The 14,471-nt window shown below is 43.0% G+C and overlaps 1 protein-coding gene across 9 annotated transcripts in view; it reads right to left on the reverse strand.

The window, feature by feature from the left end:
• The window catches only part of nav2a (neuron navigator 2a), a 208,465-nt gene that overhangs the window by 34,355 nt on the left and 159,639 nt on the right, over positions 1-14,471 (reverse strand). Inside the window, exon 1 of one of the 9 annotated variants that reach the window (XM_058089761.1) lies at positions 1,112-1,522. The exons of the other annotated variants lie outside the window; for them this stretch is intronic. Within the exon in view, the coding sequence (XP_057945744.1) occupies positions 1,112-1,185 (74 nt within the window). The 5' untranslated portion in view covers positions 1,186-1,522. Of the gene's footprint in view, positions 1-1,111; positions 1,523-14,471 lie in introns of those variants that run through there. 9 annotated transcript variants of the gene reach the window in all.

Below are 14,471 nucleotides of genomic sequence, written 5' to 3' on the forward strand. Positions count from 1 at the left end.
CTTCCAAACTAATCTGGGACAATTCAGAGGGGCGTACACTCATGCTCAGGTTCCAGCACAGTCTAGGAACAAAACTCGTTCATTATCCAAGAACCACCTGTATAAGAGTCAGGATGGGAGGTGGTATCATGCCTCCTCACGAATACTCCAGAAAGATGAAATGAGTCAGCATCATCGACCTCACAGGTTCAAAAGCATCTAAAGCTGACAAGAAAAGAAACTCTATTGTTGACATGTATTCATAGTCTAATATGCTCAAATAAGGGAGGGAATCAGGGGAATAAGATTTTGCTCTCTGATTGCCTGGAGTTTCTTTCCTCTTTCTTTGTTCTGAATGTAAATGACCTCCACTTGGGTGCGTGCACGCACACACACAATATATGCACACAGGCTGAATGGGGTTGTCTATCACATGGACAAAGGCTCACTGGAGGGGTGACATCATGGTGTGTGTGTGTGTTCGGGGGTGTGACATGCTCAAACAGACCCATCTGAACAGAGCAAACATGCTGGGAGTTGATGCAGAATGAATGAATGTATTGGTGTGTGTGTGTGTGTGTGTGAGTTGGGATTTGGTGGGGGACAGGAAGTCAGGGTGGTTGGCAAACATGGCTTTGAAAGAATCAGAGGGAGGCTGATGATGATGGTCACTGAATGGTTGACTGCTCCGGAGAACACGCATACACACTGAAATACATAACTAAAGCCCGGAAGCGTTTGATATTGTTATTCATTTACAATATATACAACACGACCTACTCCACATATGATGCTAACAGAATGGATGCAACCACTTTAGTTTCACCTGCGGAGAATAATAAATCAAAGAGCGAGAGACCAGCAATTCAACAACCTTTGGAGTTGAAAGCTTCCATGCAGGCTCAAAGGTACTGAGAGATTATGAGAGCCCACAGCAGCCACAGGGGAAAGTCCCACACAGCAGAAAGAAAGCAAAGCTATGAGTCCAGAAAGGAAGAAACATATGCAAACCCAATAAAGATCTAAATGCTTCCTGAACAAGAATGAATCAAAGCCATTGCTAGAAAGACATTTCCTTGACATGCTTTTACATTAGCTTTACACACACACACACACAAGTGCATGCATCTACCTGTTCAGGGTGCCTGGGTTGCCGTGGGAACCAGAGCGCTGCAGGAAAGCGTCAAGCTGGACAGAAAGTTTCATGACTCCAAGCCTCTGAGAGCCAAATGCCCCTTGCTCTCTCTCTCCGTGCTCCCTCAATGTCTCCCACCCTATCTCACTCTCTCTTTCTCGCTCTCTCACCTTGGCTGAGTTCCTAGATGGAGCTCCTTTGTCACTTGCTGCACTGATGCTCCATCCCTTGGGTACTGTTTGTCTCTCTCTGGACTATCTGAGACAGACTTAAGGGGGGACAGAAAGGGGAAGGACCTGCCCTGCTGCTGGTAACATGAACCTCCCCCAGGACTGTTAACTGGTTCACTGCTGAGGTCGTGCCACTAATAGAGCACACCCACAAACACAGACACACACATACAGCCCACGCTCTGAATAAGCCACTTCAGCCAAATTCAAATCAGACGGCAACACAAGTCATAGCCGCATGATCACAGAGTCAAACAGGAGGACAATCCTCATCCCACTGTTGCCTTACTGCATTTCCCCGCTGTGGTTCAAGTGTGTGTGTTCAACTGTGCAATTTCCCAGACAGATCTACCCTGACATCTCTAATTAGAGATTGCACTAAACGGCGTGGCCCAGCCCACAGCCTCCTCCTGGCAAAGCCACCCGCCAGTTGACAACCAACCAGGCTCTTTACAGCAATCACGGGAGACTGGGCATTAACCACAAGCTGCTACTGGGAGGAAGCGTCACTGGGCAGAATAGGACTGGTTCAACATCATTTTCCATTGTATGTATTAAATGGACAAGTGCTGCAAAAACCACAAAAGCATTTATTTCACCTCCTCACTTGCATTTCTGTGACATAGACGATCAAGACATAACTCAGAGACACTTTGTCTTGAACCGTAGATCTTTCTAGAGAGTGTTCTGCTTTCCCCTATGGGTCAAAGTTCAGAGGACAAACCAAAAGAGACGAGTAGAGTGGGGGAGGCAAAGTGTCAGCCAATAGGAGTGCCAGCGTGTGTTCTGAGAAAAAGACTGTTTGTTTAACTTTTTTGGTATGTTTGTGTCCCTACGGGCTGCGGCCGGTTGGCCGGCCCTGACGTATTCTAATCCCCCGTTCTAAAAACCCTTGTCTGAATCTGGCGCTTGTACATAGGAACAATGAAGGCACAAATATGCACATGGCCACAACAGAGCTGCAGACTAGAAGTAAGGGGATTTCCTGTGTTGGGGAGGCATCTACAGGTCCAAACCCTACAGCTGACCCACCCACCCCAAATCTCTATCTCTGTCCACATGGATGGGTAGACAGGCAAACAGAGATGCGGGGACTTAAAGCCCCTGGGTCTGGGGACAAGGGGGCCATCTCAAACTAGCTGACAGCTGGGAGGGATATATTCTGCAGACATGGTATTGCAACCGATGAGCCAGTATTGTAAAGTCAGCCAAAATGGGCTAAGGCAGGGGTCTCAAACTCAATTTACCTGGGGGCCACTGGAGCTAGGGTCTGGGCAAGGCTGGGCTGTATCAGGTTTTCCAAAAAAAAACAAAAACGCATTTATTAAAAACAGAAAAATATCCAAACTTTTTCAGTGCTTTGGTTCCGATTTTCTACAATAAAAGCTCTGATAAAACATTCCACTGTTCTCAAATATCTTATTTTTTATTTTTCTACTCAAAATAAGATGAAAAATAAATCAACAAATCAAGAATAAAGAAAATCAATCAGTAATAAATAAATATTATAATAATACTAAAACAGCAAATAATAAAAACTCAAGAAACCACATATAGTTGGTGGGTAGACAAATTATTTTTTTCAGATTAAAATGAACAAAGCATTATTAGAGCCCTGTCGACATGACAAAACACGACTATAGTCACATTTATACTCTTTTTATTTACAACATATTGCGCAACTGCAGGGTCTTGAGACACATGCGAACTCGCAAACTAGAGAGCTAGCGACCTAAACGGTAGCCTTCAAGTTATTTCCTTTAATAACAATAGCCAAAAACTTACCACTTCCACACGGATAGGGAGGATAACTATTAACAGTTATTTAACCTTTAAGATGAACATTAATCAAACATAATAATTTTTTCTGGGTACATGATACCATACAGCATCCATATCAAACTTGCGTGGGCTGCACTAACATTAAACTTTCATATCAAGGCAGGGGCCTCAAACTAGTGTCCTGGGCCGCATGTTTGAGACCCCTGGGCAAAGGGATCCTGATTGCCAATTGAAATATTTGCAGAAACTCACATTTGGCATGACGAGTTAATGGCATTCACAAAAGAATATACGCTCATCAACCACAACATTAGATTCATCTGTCTTTAAAAAGAAAAAATAGATCTATATCCCTCTGTGGATCTCTCCTTCTACCTATGGAGCAATAGGTTCATGAGGCACCAAAGGGGCCCGGCACATTCTGGGCCACAGACCAGGAGGCGTGTGGAATGAAAATGGCACAGCTGTCCCTGAACTGACGAGAAATTACATGATTGGACTTTAAACTCAGGAATGTCTGGTCCTATTGTCTCCTTCTTTGAAAAACATTTGCTATCTGCATCCAAAAGATTCATCAAAGCTGGAAGACCCCTCCGGTTGCTTCCCTTTCAAGCAAACTTCCTTCTGTGTCTTTCTCTCTCGCTCTGTTTGATATGTCAACACACTCTCATTCAACCAACTGACCCGGATCCACACGAAAAACACATGGGACAGACATCTCTGAATACACACACACACACACACTGATTCCACTGCTGCAACAAAAAAGGAACATTTAAAAGTCAACTGGAACCAATGTGGAATTCCATCCATGTGTGCACATACATTACTTTAACACACTACACACAAAAGTGCTAGAAGGATGTGCAGAGCTACACACCTGTGTCCCATAGTTTTGGGACCCCTGAGGCTCCAAAAAATAAACAGTTAGTGGTTGTATTGGTTTGCAGCCACGAGAGGCAAACTCCATTGTTTCATACTCTTCAGGATAAATGGGTCACCGGATGATCAACCATGATGTGCCTTCAGGAAATAAAAACTGTTTTACTACTAGTCATTGTTTGTCTTTGTTTCTTGACAAACATCTAACTAAATAATGATCTGCATAATTATCTGCATATTACATTTAGACTAGGGAAACCAAATGTGACATCAATTATCATGTTTGCGATATGAATACTGTGGACTAAAGGAAATAGGGGAACATAGCTGGCCCTAAGACTTGAGATACAAACCTTTGCTTGTGTTGAATTGGGACAGATGTTCCTATTAAAAGGGAGGAAAGATGTGCTCCACATGCAACAACCAAAGCATAATTGACTTATTAGATCATTGCTCTGCAACATGTTTAAATAATAATAACAACAATGGCTGGTCCCAACAGATACAAAACAACATTTGAACAGAATGATAGATATTAATGCTTGAAGGGGCCTGAATATGAATGGATGGTGCATTTAGAGGTGGTCCTTGGGTTAGTATGTACAAGTTCCTTTCCGAGACTGTAGTGGAAGACAAGCTTTGGTGTAAGTCGGATCTTTGGGATACACCTTCCATCCATCCATCGATCCATCCATCCATCCATCCATTTTCCTCCGCTTATCCGGGTCCGGGTCGCGGGGGCAGCAGTCTTAGTAGGGAAGCCCAGACTTCCCGATCCCTGGCCACCTCCTCCAGCTCCACCGGGAGGACACCAAGGCGTTCCCAGGCCAGCTGTGAGACATAGTCCCTCCAGCGTGTCCTAGGTCTGCCCCGGGGCCTTTTCCCGGCTGGGCATGCCTGGAACACCTCACCAGGGAGGCGTCCGGGAGGCATCCGGACTAGATGCCCGAGTCACCTCAACTGACTCCTCTTGATGTGAAGGAGAAGCGGCTCTACTCTGAGCCCCTCCCGGATGGCTGAGCTCCTCACCCTATCTCTTAGGGTGAGTCCAGCTACCCTACGGAGGAAACTCATTTCAGCCGCCTGTATCCGCGATCTCATTCTTTCGGTCATGACCCAAAGCTCATGACCATAGGTGAGGGTGGGAACATAAATCGACCGGTAAATTGAGAGCTTTGCCCTCCGGCTCAGCTCTCTTTTCACCACGACGGTCCGGTACAGCGACCGCATTACTGCCGAGGCTGCACCGATCCGTCTGTCGACCTCACGCTCCCACTTTCCCTCACTCGTGAACAAGACCCCAAGATACTTAAACTCCTCCACCTGGGGCAGGACCTCATTCCCAACCCGGAGGGAGCACTCCACCCTTTTCCGACAGAGAACCATGGCCTCTGATTTGGAGGTACTGAGTCTCATCCCAGCCGCATCACACTCAGATGCAAACCGTCCCAGTAAACGCTGAAGGTCGCAGCCCGAAGAAGCCATAAGAACCACATCATCTGCAAATAGCAGAGATGAGATTCTAAGGCCCCCGAACTGGACTCCCTCAACGCCTTGGCTGCGCTTAGAAATTCTGTCCATGAAAATTGTGAACAGAATCAGTGACAAAGGAAACAGGCCTGACTTACTACTGGCAATGCGAACCAGACTCCTGCCCCGTTTGTACAAGGACCGGATAGCACGTAGTAGCGCGCCACCAATCCCGTACTCCCGGAGCACCCCCCAAAGGACGCCACGAGGGACACGGTCGAATGCCTTTTCCAGATCCACAAAGCACATGTAGACTGGTTGGGCAAACTCCCATGCACCCTCAAGCACCCTGGTGAGGGTGTAGAGCTGGTCCAGTGTTCCACGACCAGGACGAAAACCGCATTGGACCTCTTGTATCAGAAGTTCGACCAACGGTCGTACCCTTCTCTCCAGCACCCTGGAATAGACTTTCCCAGGGAGGCTAAGGAGTGTGATCCCTGGGATACACCTAAACCGTCACATTAACTTCTACACTGCAGAAACTACATTTCAAGAAAGCAAAAATGTCCAATTTTAAGCAAGACATAATTTTTCCCCCCAAAAATATGTTGTCTAGTAATTTTCACATGCGAAAAATGATCTTATTTTAAAGATGAACTGCACTTTTTGGCGGGGAATTTTGTGTCGAGTTGGCTGGTATCCTGCCACATTCCATTGCATTCCGTTGCAATGCCTCTGTTGAAGATCCATCCATTTTCCATGCCACTTATCCTCACTAGGATCGCGGGGGTATGATGGAGCCTATCCCAGCTGTACAGTACACCCTTGACTGGTCGCCAGCCAATCACAGGGCACATACAAAAAAACAACCATTCACACTCACATTCATACCTATGGAAAATTTGGAGTCACCAATTAACTTAACATGCATGTTTTGCGAATGTGGGAGGAAACTGGAGCATACAGGGTTGAGAATCGAACCCAGGTCTTCCCGATCTCCTGACTGTGTGGCCTAATATTAATCACATAGATTATTCTTCCACGGTGCACCCCCCTGTAACTAGCTAGTCCAGTGAGTCTCGTGTTTATGGACCAAAATCATTTAATTAATCGTTTAATTAATTTCGGGGGGAGGGAGAGTATGTAACCATATAACACGGAACACTGTAAACCGAGAACCACCTCTATTAAAGTGAACTCCTAAAACTGTTTGCATTTAGTCAACAAAACGCATCATACATTTGTAGGCCACAATATAATGCACTAAGATTTGTGTAATGTATATCTCGATAATAAATAACCAGAAAACAAAAACACAAAAGATTTGTTCTCAGTCTATATATTGTGTTTCAAGTGCGAGCTTGGGAGAACAGTGAACACATCTCATATGGCAGCCTGTGATGAAATCCATATCTTGAAAAGCACACAAAGATACACACACGGTCACACTGAATGCTTTTCTCTGCATAAATATGGCTGGAAGGGATTTATATAAAGGAGACAAATGCAGTCAGAAGGAAATTATTTGCTTTGTCTTGTGTACGCTGCTAGAATGAAAGCAAGCAGACGGGAAACAAAGGGAAGGGGTGGATGGTGATATCTCAAAGCAAATATTAACATGGTCTCAATGAACGGGAAGTTGACAAACAGGTAATATAATAAGACGTTTTCTCCAGTGACTTGAAATATTTCTAAAGCTTCACACTATGTACGTCATCAACAATGTGAACATCAAATATATGCAAACAAACACTCTATTTATTCGTCATCTGATACCAAGTCAGAGATGCCATACAAATGGAAAGCTACAGACTAAACCACACTACACATAAAATAGACAACACTCATGCAGTACTAATGTACTGCAAAAAAGGTCAGTAAGGATAATTCATAATGCCGCCTACAGAGAACATACTAACTCCTTATTTCTAAAATCACAAATACTTCAACTTGCTGATATAGTTCATCTTCAAACAGCTAAAATAATGCATAAGGCTAAAAACAACCAATTAGCTAAAAATGTCATCCAATACTACAAGAGAGGAGAAATATGATCTCAGGGAAGAAGTACATTTGAAACACTTCTATGCTAGGACTACGTTAAAAAGCCATAGCATTTCAGTATGTGGAATCAAACTATGGAATGGATTGAGTAAGGACCTCAAACAATGCACAACGATGAGCCAATTCAAGAAACAATACAAGCAGTTGATGTTTGCTAAATACAAGGATGAAGAGTCTTGAACCAGTCATGATGTGCTATATATATCACTATATTGACACTTACTATGGTACCCATTATGGCATTGGATGCTCATATCACCTTGTACTTCGGTACAAGGTACATTATTAAAAAAAAAAAAACAAACTGTATTATGGAAAGCAGGAAGTGAACAAATGTAACAGTTACTGATTGTAAAAGTACCAGATGGAGGGGTAGGATTTAATAAGCTTTGCTTCTTCCTACTCCTTTTGGACATGTGGAACTGTGAACTGATTATGTGATGCACTCAATTGTAATCTGATGCATGTTCAAATGAAATAAAACCATTACCATTACCATAATGCTAAGTCATCTAAATGTTGTTTTAAATCGGCAACTATGTAGTGTAAGGTAGGAAGACACCGAGTGGTGCCAATTATTCTGGTAACCCAACACTGACAGACCCTGCAACCACCATGAACTAAACACTATTCCAGAACAGGGACTCGACTGAACTTAGCACGCACACACACACAGCAGACTTGGACACCCACACACTGCCAATCAGGGTTTGTGTTGGCGAGACGTCCTGACACAGCATCCGGGGTCAATCTTGACAGGTTGTTGCTATTTCCAGTAGAAATGCAAATAAGGTTTGAGGGGAACGTCACACATGGAGCGACATGCTATGACTCCTGGTTTGCTTGCTCGTTAAAATAAGGCTAGAAGGCGGGAAGCAGTCAGGTCCGAAAGTATAGTACGGCAAAGAAGAGAGACAGGAAGGGGGGGGGGCAGGACAGGTGTTGTGGGTTGCTCAAGAAAAATGTCAATAACAGAGGGTCAGCCTCTCACTTCCTGTACCTGAGGGCATCATGGGACCAACTCAAGTCCAGACAGGACAGCCAACAACCTAAAGGTAGGGGAGTGTGTGTCTCTATGTACTGTATGTGTGCAAATCAGACCTGAGGCGAGGACAATATGACTAAGCCTAACTTTTGAAAACACCCTGAGAGAGCTTGGAGGGAAATACTGCATTATGTCAATAAACGTATCCTGTTGCTATGAGAGATTCATCAATCATTACAGGAAATGGAAAATATAACATTCGATTCCAGTACTGTATTGCAATGGTAATGGTTGTGGTTGGATGTATTTATTTTATATACAAATCAAATCACGACCATTCAAGAACACAATTTCTGAGAGATACATATTTAGGGAGGTCCTATTGCACACATGCAAATTGACAACATGTTGCACATTAGAGCTCCACAAGGGTGAAGAAAACACGCTTACACTCTTAGTGAAACTCAGCTGTTGCAGACAGTGTCTACTTCTGACAATGAACCATCATGACAGCTCAAGTAAAGAATTATAAACAGCCATCTAATTTACAATAACGTGAATTTACATTATGCGGGCAGACACAATAATGTCAACGCACCTTGAAGTAATGTTAGCGCTTTAATGGAAAATAGTCTTTTAGTCTTTGAAGCTGCCAATGTGGGACACTTAAGTTAGCCTAAACAACATTATGTCTGTGATCGACTACTGAAAGCGGTAGTGGGTAAGCTTCTTGACACTTTTTTGCAGTCATTATTCATTCTCTGCCATGAGGTTTAAGACATTATCGGCAACTTACAACATATGTATAAACACAAATTACTGGAGAAGCTTGACATTGTTTGGTTTTTTTTTTTAAACCAATATTCAATATTCAGTCCAGCACTTCATCACGATACTGATACTTCCCTCAATCTAAGGTCTCATGTCGTGCAATGAAGACATTATGCTTTTTTTTTACTTTGGTGCAACTGCATGCATTTCACAAACAAACAAAACGAGACAAATAATGCTGATATGCGATGTAAGTTACATAAAACATTTTGTCTTAACAAAAGTCATTAACAAATCAGGACCAATTAAAATAAGATGCCTTACTTCCCCTTTGCATAATCAGCCCTTTCATTGCAAATTGAAGATAATTTTTCTGAGATCATTAAGTGTTTTTATTGTGAAGGTCGGAAGCGTGCTGTTTTATCTTTGAGATGCAGCTGCATGCTCATAGAAAGTGCCTCCCGAGCTTCATGACTGAGAGAATGTAGCCAGGTCCAGGATTCCAGCCTCTAACACAATCTTGAGTGTATAAAAGGCCGGGCGGGGAAAGGAAGGGTGCTTTTTGCAGCTGCGCTGTAATAAGACCCGCTTACTTGTAGGCATACAGGGACTGCAGATAAGCCCGGACGTCTGTATTAGGTATTGTTGTCAGGAATAAACAATCTGGTTCTCATTCTATGATTTGGTTCTTTAAGATTCCCTTATCCTCTATTCGAAACCCACTTAGAGTCCTCAGGGGGAGGATTTCTACAGGATACACTTTTTCGACTATGAAATCATGCATTAACACGTACACTGATGATAACATGTAATCTTGCCGATAATCTTGTATCTTGCCGTATCGTGATGATTTAAAACATCACTGATACATACTCATACTAGTTCTGTCAACAGTGGCACCAACACTTACGATGTCCTCTCTCCTTAGGATGGCTGTGTCTTCCAGCACATGTGACGTGTGCTCCAGTCCTCAGGTAAAAAATGCTGACAGCAAGCCAGCATCTTGTTGAGTCTTTGTCGTGAAATTGAGAGCTAGGTATCCACTCTTTGGTATGTGAACGATGCTAAGATTAGCGATTAGCAAGGCATTGTGTTGGTTAGTTTGTATCAATGCGGCGAGGAAAGAAGTTTTGGTAGTCTTTGAAATCAGCAAAATACGGCAAGATACTGCAACTATTACATGTTATCATCAGTGTACGTGTTAATGAATGATCACAGCATGTATATAAAACCATGCATGGGCTTCATAGTCGAAATAGGTTTGTCCCAATGATGGGCATTGTTAGCTAGCTCATATAACATCAGTCAGCCGATATTGTTGGACATCACTACTTACAGTAATTATTAGACCTTGGAGTGGCATACTGTCAGTGTCAATCATATACGAGCATTATCACCTTTGGAAAGGGCAAATGTTTTGATTACTTATTACTTATATTGCTTGTATTGTTTTATTAAATTGTGGATCTATGTGCACTGGCCAGTGAGTTCATATGGCAACTGCTAAGTAAAACCAGTTTCACACCACACAGACTCTTTTGTCTTCTTCAACAAAAAGAATTCAAATCAGAGGACATGCTGTTATGGATGGCTTCCTCTCTCTCCAGCTGCACAGATAAATGACAAGGATAAAAACAGACACAGACACGCAAACAGTTAATTGGCCTTCACACATACTGTATGTGGTGGAACTATTTTTGTACAATAATCTGGGGCTGCAGATCAATCTTATCTGATTGCATCGAGTGGTGTTGTGAGATTTGAACAAGCTGTTCCATCAAAGGCTCCTGGTGCTGCTTCCTTTACGCTCCTCATTAGTGCACGTTGGGCTCCATCCGAATGTTTTAGCGTGAAGGCTTAAAGGTGAACCCCGACCCTTTGAAGCCGGTGCCCCCTTGTGCAGGGTCACATGGTTTTTGCCTCAATATCACAGCAACACCCGACATGTTTCCCCTCCCCCGCATGACCACCCATCCAGACAGACAGGCAGCGTCACAGAAGAGGTCATATAAAACAGGTACCACGCCTAGTCAGCAAATATGGATCACAAGACATTTAGAGGTTCACAAACCACACAATGTTTGAAAAACATATAGCGTTCACAGTCCACCACCTGCTCTGATGGCAGTATTGGGCACCCGTGGTAATTTTCAAGAGTTTCCTTTATAAATCCGTGGTTGTTTGGATCAGCAATTTCAGTTAAATATATCATATAGAAGAAAAACACAATGATGTATGAGATGTTAAATTAAGTTTACTGGATTTACAAAAAGTGTACAATATTTAAACAAAAGTAGGCAGGTGCATAAATGTTGGCACCCTTGTTGTTTTATTGATTTGAATATTCATTCATTCATTCATTCATTCATTTTCTACCGCTTATCCTCACGAGGGTCGGGGGTGCTGGAGCCTATCCCAGCTGTCTTCGGGCGAGAGGCGGGGTGCACCCTTGACTGGCCGCCAGCCAATCACAGGGCACATATAGACAAACCATTCACACTCACATTCATACCTATGGACAATTTGGAGTCACCAATTAACCTAGCATGTTTTTGGAATGTTGGAGGAAACCGGAGTACCCGGAGAAAACCCACGCATGCACGGGGAGAACATGCAAACTCCACACAAAGATGGCCGAGGGTGGGATTGAACTTGGGTCTCCTAGCTGTGAGTTCTGCGCGCTAACCACTTTACCACCATGTAGCCCAATCATGAGAAAGGGTATATAAGGTGGCCAATTGCAAGTAGCACCATGGTAGCCTAAAAACAACTGTCAAATGACCTGAAAGCAAAGATTGTTCAACATCATGGTCTAGGGGCAGGATACAAAAAGTTAGCTCAGAGATTTCAGCTGTCAGGTTCCACTCTGAGTAACATAGTGAGGAAATGGAAGACCACAGTTAAAGGAAACCTAATATACATTTTCCACATTTCTGGGAAGCATTTATTTCTGCAAAAGAGGGATCTACTAAATATTGATGTCATTTTTTTTTGTTGGGGTGCCCAAATTTTGCGCCTGCCTACTTTTAAATCCTACAAACTTCATTCCACTTCTCATCTATCAGTGTGTTTGTCTGCTATATGATATATTTAACTGATATGGCTGATCCAAACAACCAGTGATTTATAAAGGAAAATCTTGAAAATGATCAGAGGTGCCCAAACCTTTTTCATACTGTATGGTCTGCTAAATTAATCTCATCTGTGCATCAAGGCAAAAACAAACAGCTTCTTCACCACCCTGAACTCAGACATACAACGAGCCCGGTCATTAGCGTAATGCAAATGTACAATATTTCACTGCCTCTGTTACTACCTTGAAAACATATTTATTTATTTAACACATCAATACACTCAATACAATACACTCATATGTGACCTTTACTCATCTGTATACACCAGTCATTATTTGCACTAAGACCCATTCATCATTGCACTAAAATTAATATATCTGCAATATGTCTGCAATACATATCTGCTCCTGTGCATATCTTAGATATCTTCTATATTTTTACTTCACTCTTTTTTTTAACTTGACTATTGCACTGGAAGGAGAAGCTCTCCAATCATTGTTGTACATCTTGTATAATGACAATAAGGACCATTCCATTCCATTCCATTCCATCTCCTTCTTTCTATGCTAGTGGTGACACTTTGTAATGCGTTTATTCACCACCAGCCAGCAATTAGACCAGAAACATGAAAGTGCACACTCAAAGAGTTTAAAAGGAAGGAGCCTGACTTTTATGTCATAATTGGTTCCCAACTTGTTATCAGCCAAGTTAGATAAAATATGTATGGAAAGAGAAGAGAAGCTGGGGGAGAGATGAAAGGTGAGCCGTGAGACGGTTTTGTTGCAGCTCAGCTACGGGCTGGAGGAGTTTAGTGTGAAAGATTGTGGGTGTGGGTGTCTGTGTATACAAGGGGCAGCTCAGGGGGCAGAGGTCAAAAGTCTGAAAGACAGGAAATTAGCCACACCTGAAGATTGAGGCAGTTTGCAACACTTGAATCTGTTACTATAAGTGGTGTCGCAAGATAATACATGAGATTGGGTCCAAGAGAACGAGACTAGATGAAACTTTAAGAAAAGTAAATTGAAAAAATATAAACAATATATTATCAGATAATTTATTTTCTATTATGTTACACTTCTGGGGGCGGCACGGCGCTTTAGTGGTTAGCGCGCAGACCTCACAGCTAGGAGACCAGTGTTCAATTCCACCCTCGGCCATCTCTGTGTGGAGTTTGCGTGGGTTTTCTCCGGGTACTCCGGTTTCCTCCCACATTCCAAAAACATGCTAGGTTAATTGGCCACTCCAAATTGTCCATAGGTATGAATGTGAGTGTGAATGGTTGTTTGTCTATATGTGCCCTGTGATTGGCTGGCGACCAGTCCAGGGTGTACCCTGCCTCTCGCCCGAAGACAGCTGGGATAGGCTCCAGCACCCCCGTGACCCTCGTGAGGAAAAAGCGATAGAAAATGAATGAATGAATGAATATTATCAGATAATTTACTTTCTATTATGTTACATGTCTGGGGGCAGCACGGCGGTCGAGTGGTTAGCGCAGACCTCACAGCTAGGAGACCAGGGTTCAATTCCACCCTCTGTGTGGAGTTCGCATGTTCTCCCCGTGCATGCGTGGGTTTTCTCCGGGTACTCCGGTTTCCTCCCACATTCCAAAAACATGCTAGGTTAATTGGCGACTCCAAATTGTCCATAGGTATGAATGTGAGTGTGAATGGTTGTTTGTCTATACGTATGTGCCCAGGGTGTACCCTGCTTCTCACCCGAAGACAGCTGGGATAGGCTCATACAGAGACTGTATGACTGAGCCTCACTCCGTTCATGCCGTTGTTCTATTGAACAAAGGCACCAATGTGCTGAAACAAATGCACAGTGGACGCTTTTCCTCCCAGAGGCAAGAAATGAGGAAAACAGACCGGCACACACATAGCAAAATAATAAGGCCGGCAAAATTAAAATATTTTCAATTATTATTGTGTGATTCATTAATGAATAGATTAGTTAGCCATTTTGCTGAATTTCATGTTTAGTTTTTTTTCGTTTCACTTTTCCCACCTTTTTCCCACACCTGTCCCTAGTCTAGTAATCAATGGTGTTCTTTCGCCCTGTAATTCATTGTTTCTGATGCTTGTGATTTGTTCATGTAT

The sequence above is a fragment of the Doryrhamphus excisus genome, chromosome 12 (genome assembly GCF_030265055.1).
Source record: "Doryrhamphus excisus isolate RoL2022-K1 chromosome 12, RoL_Dexc_1.0, whole genome shotgun sequence".
NCBI classification, from domain to species: domain Eukaryota; kingdom Metazoa; phylum Chordata; class Actinopteri; order Syngnathiformes; family Syngnathidae; genus Doryrhamphus; species Doryrhamphus excisus.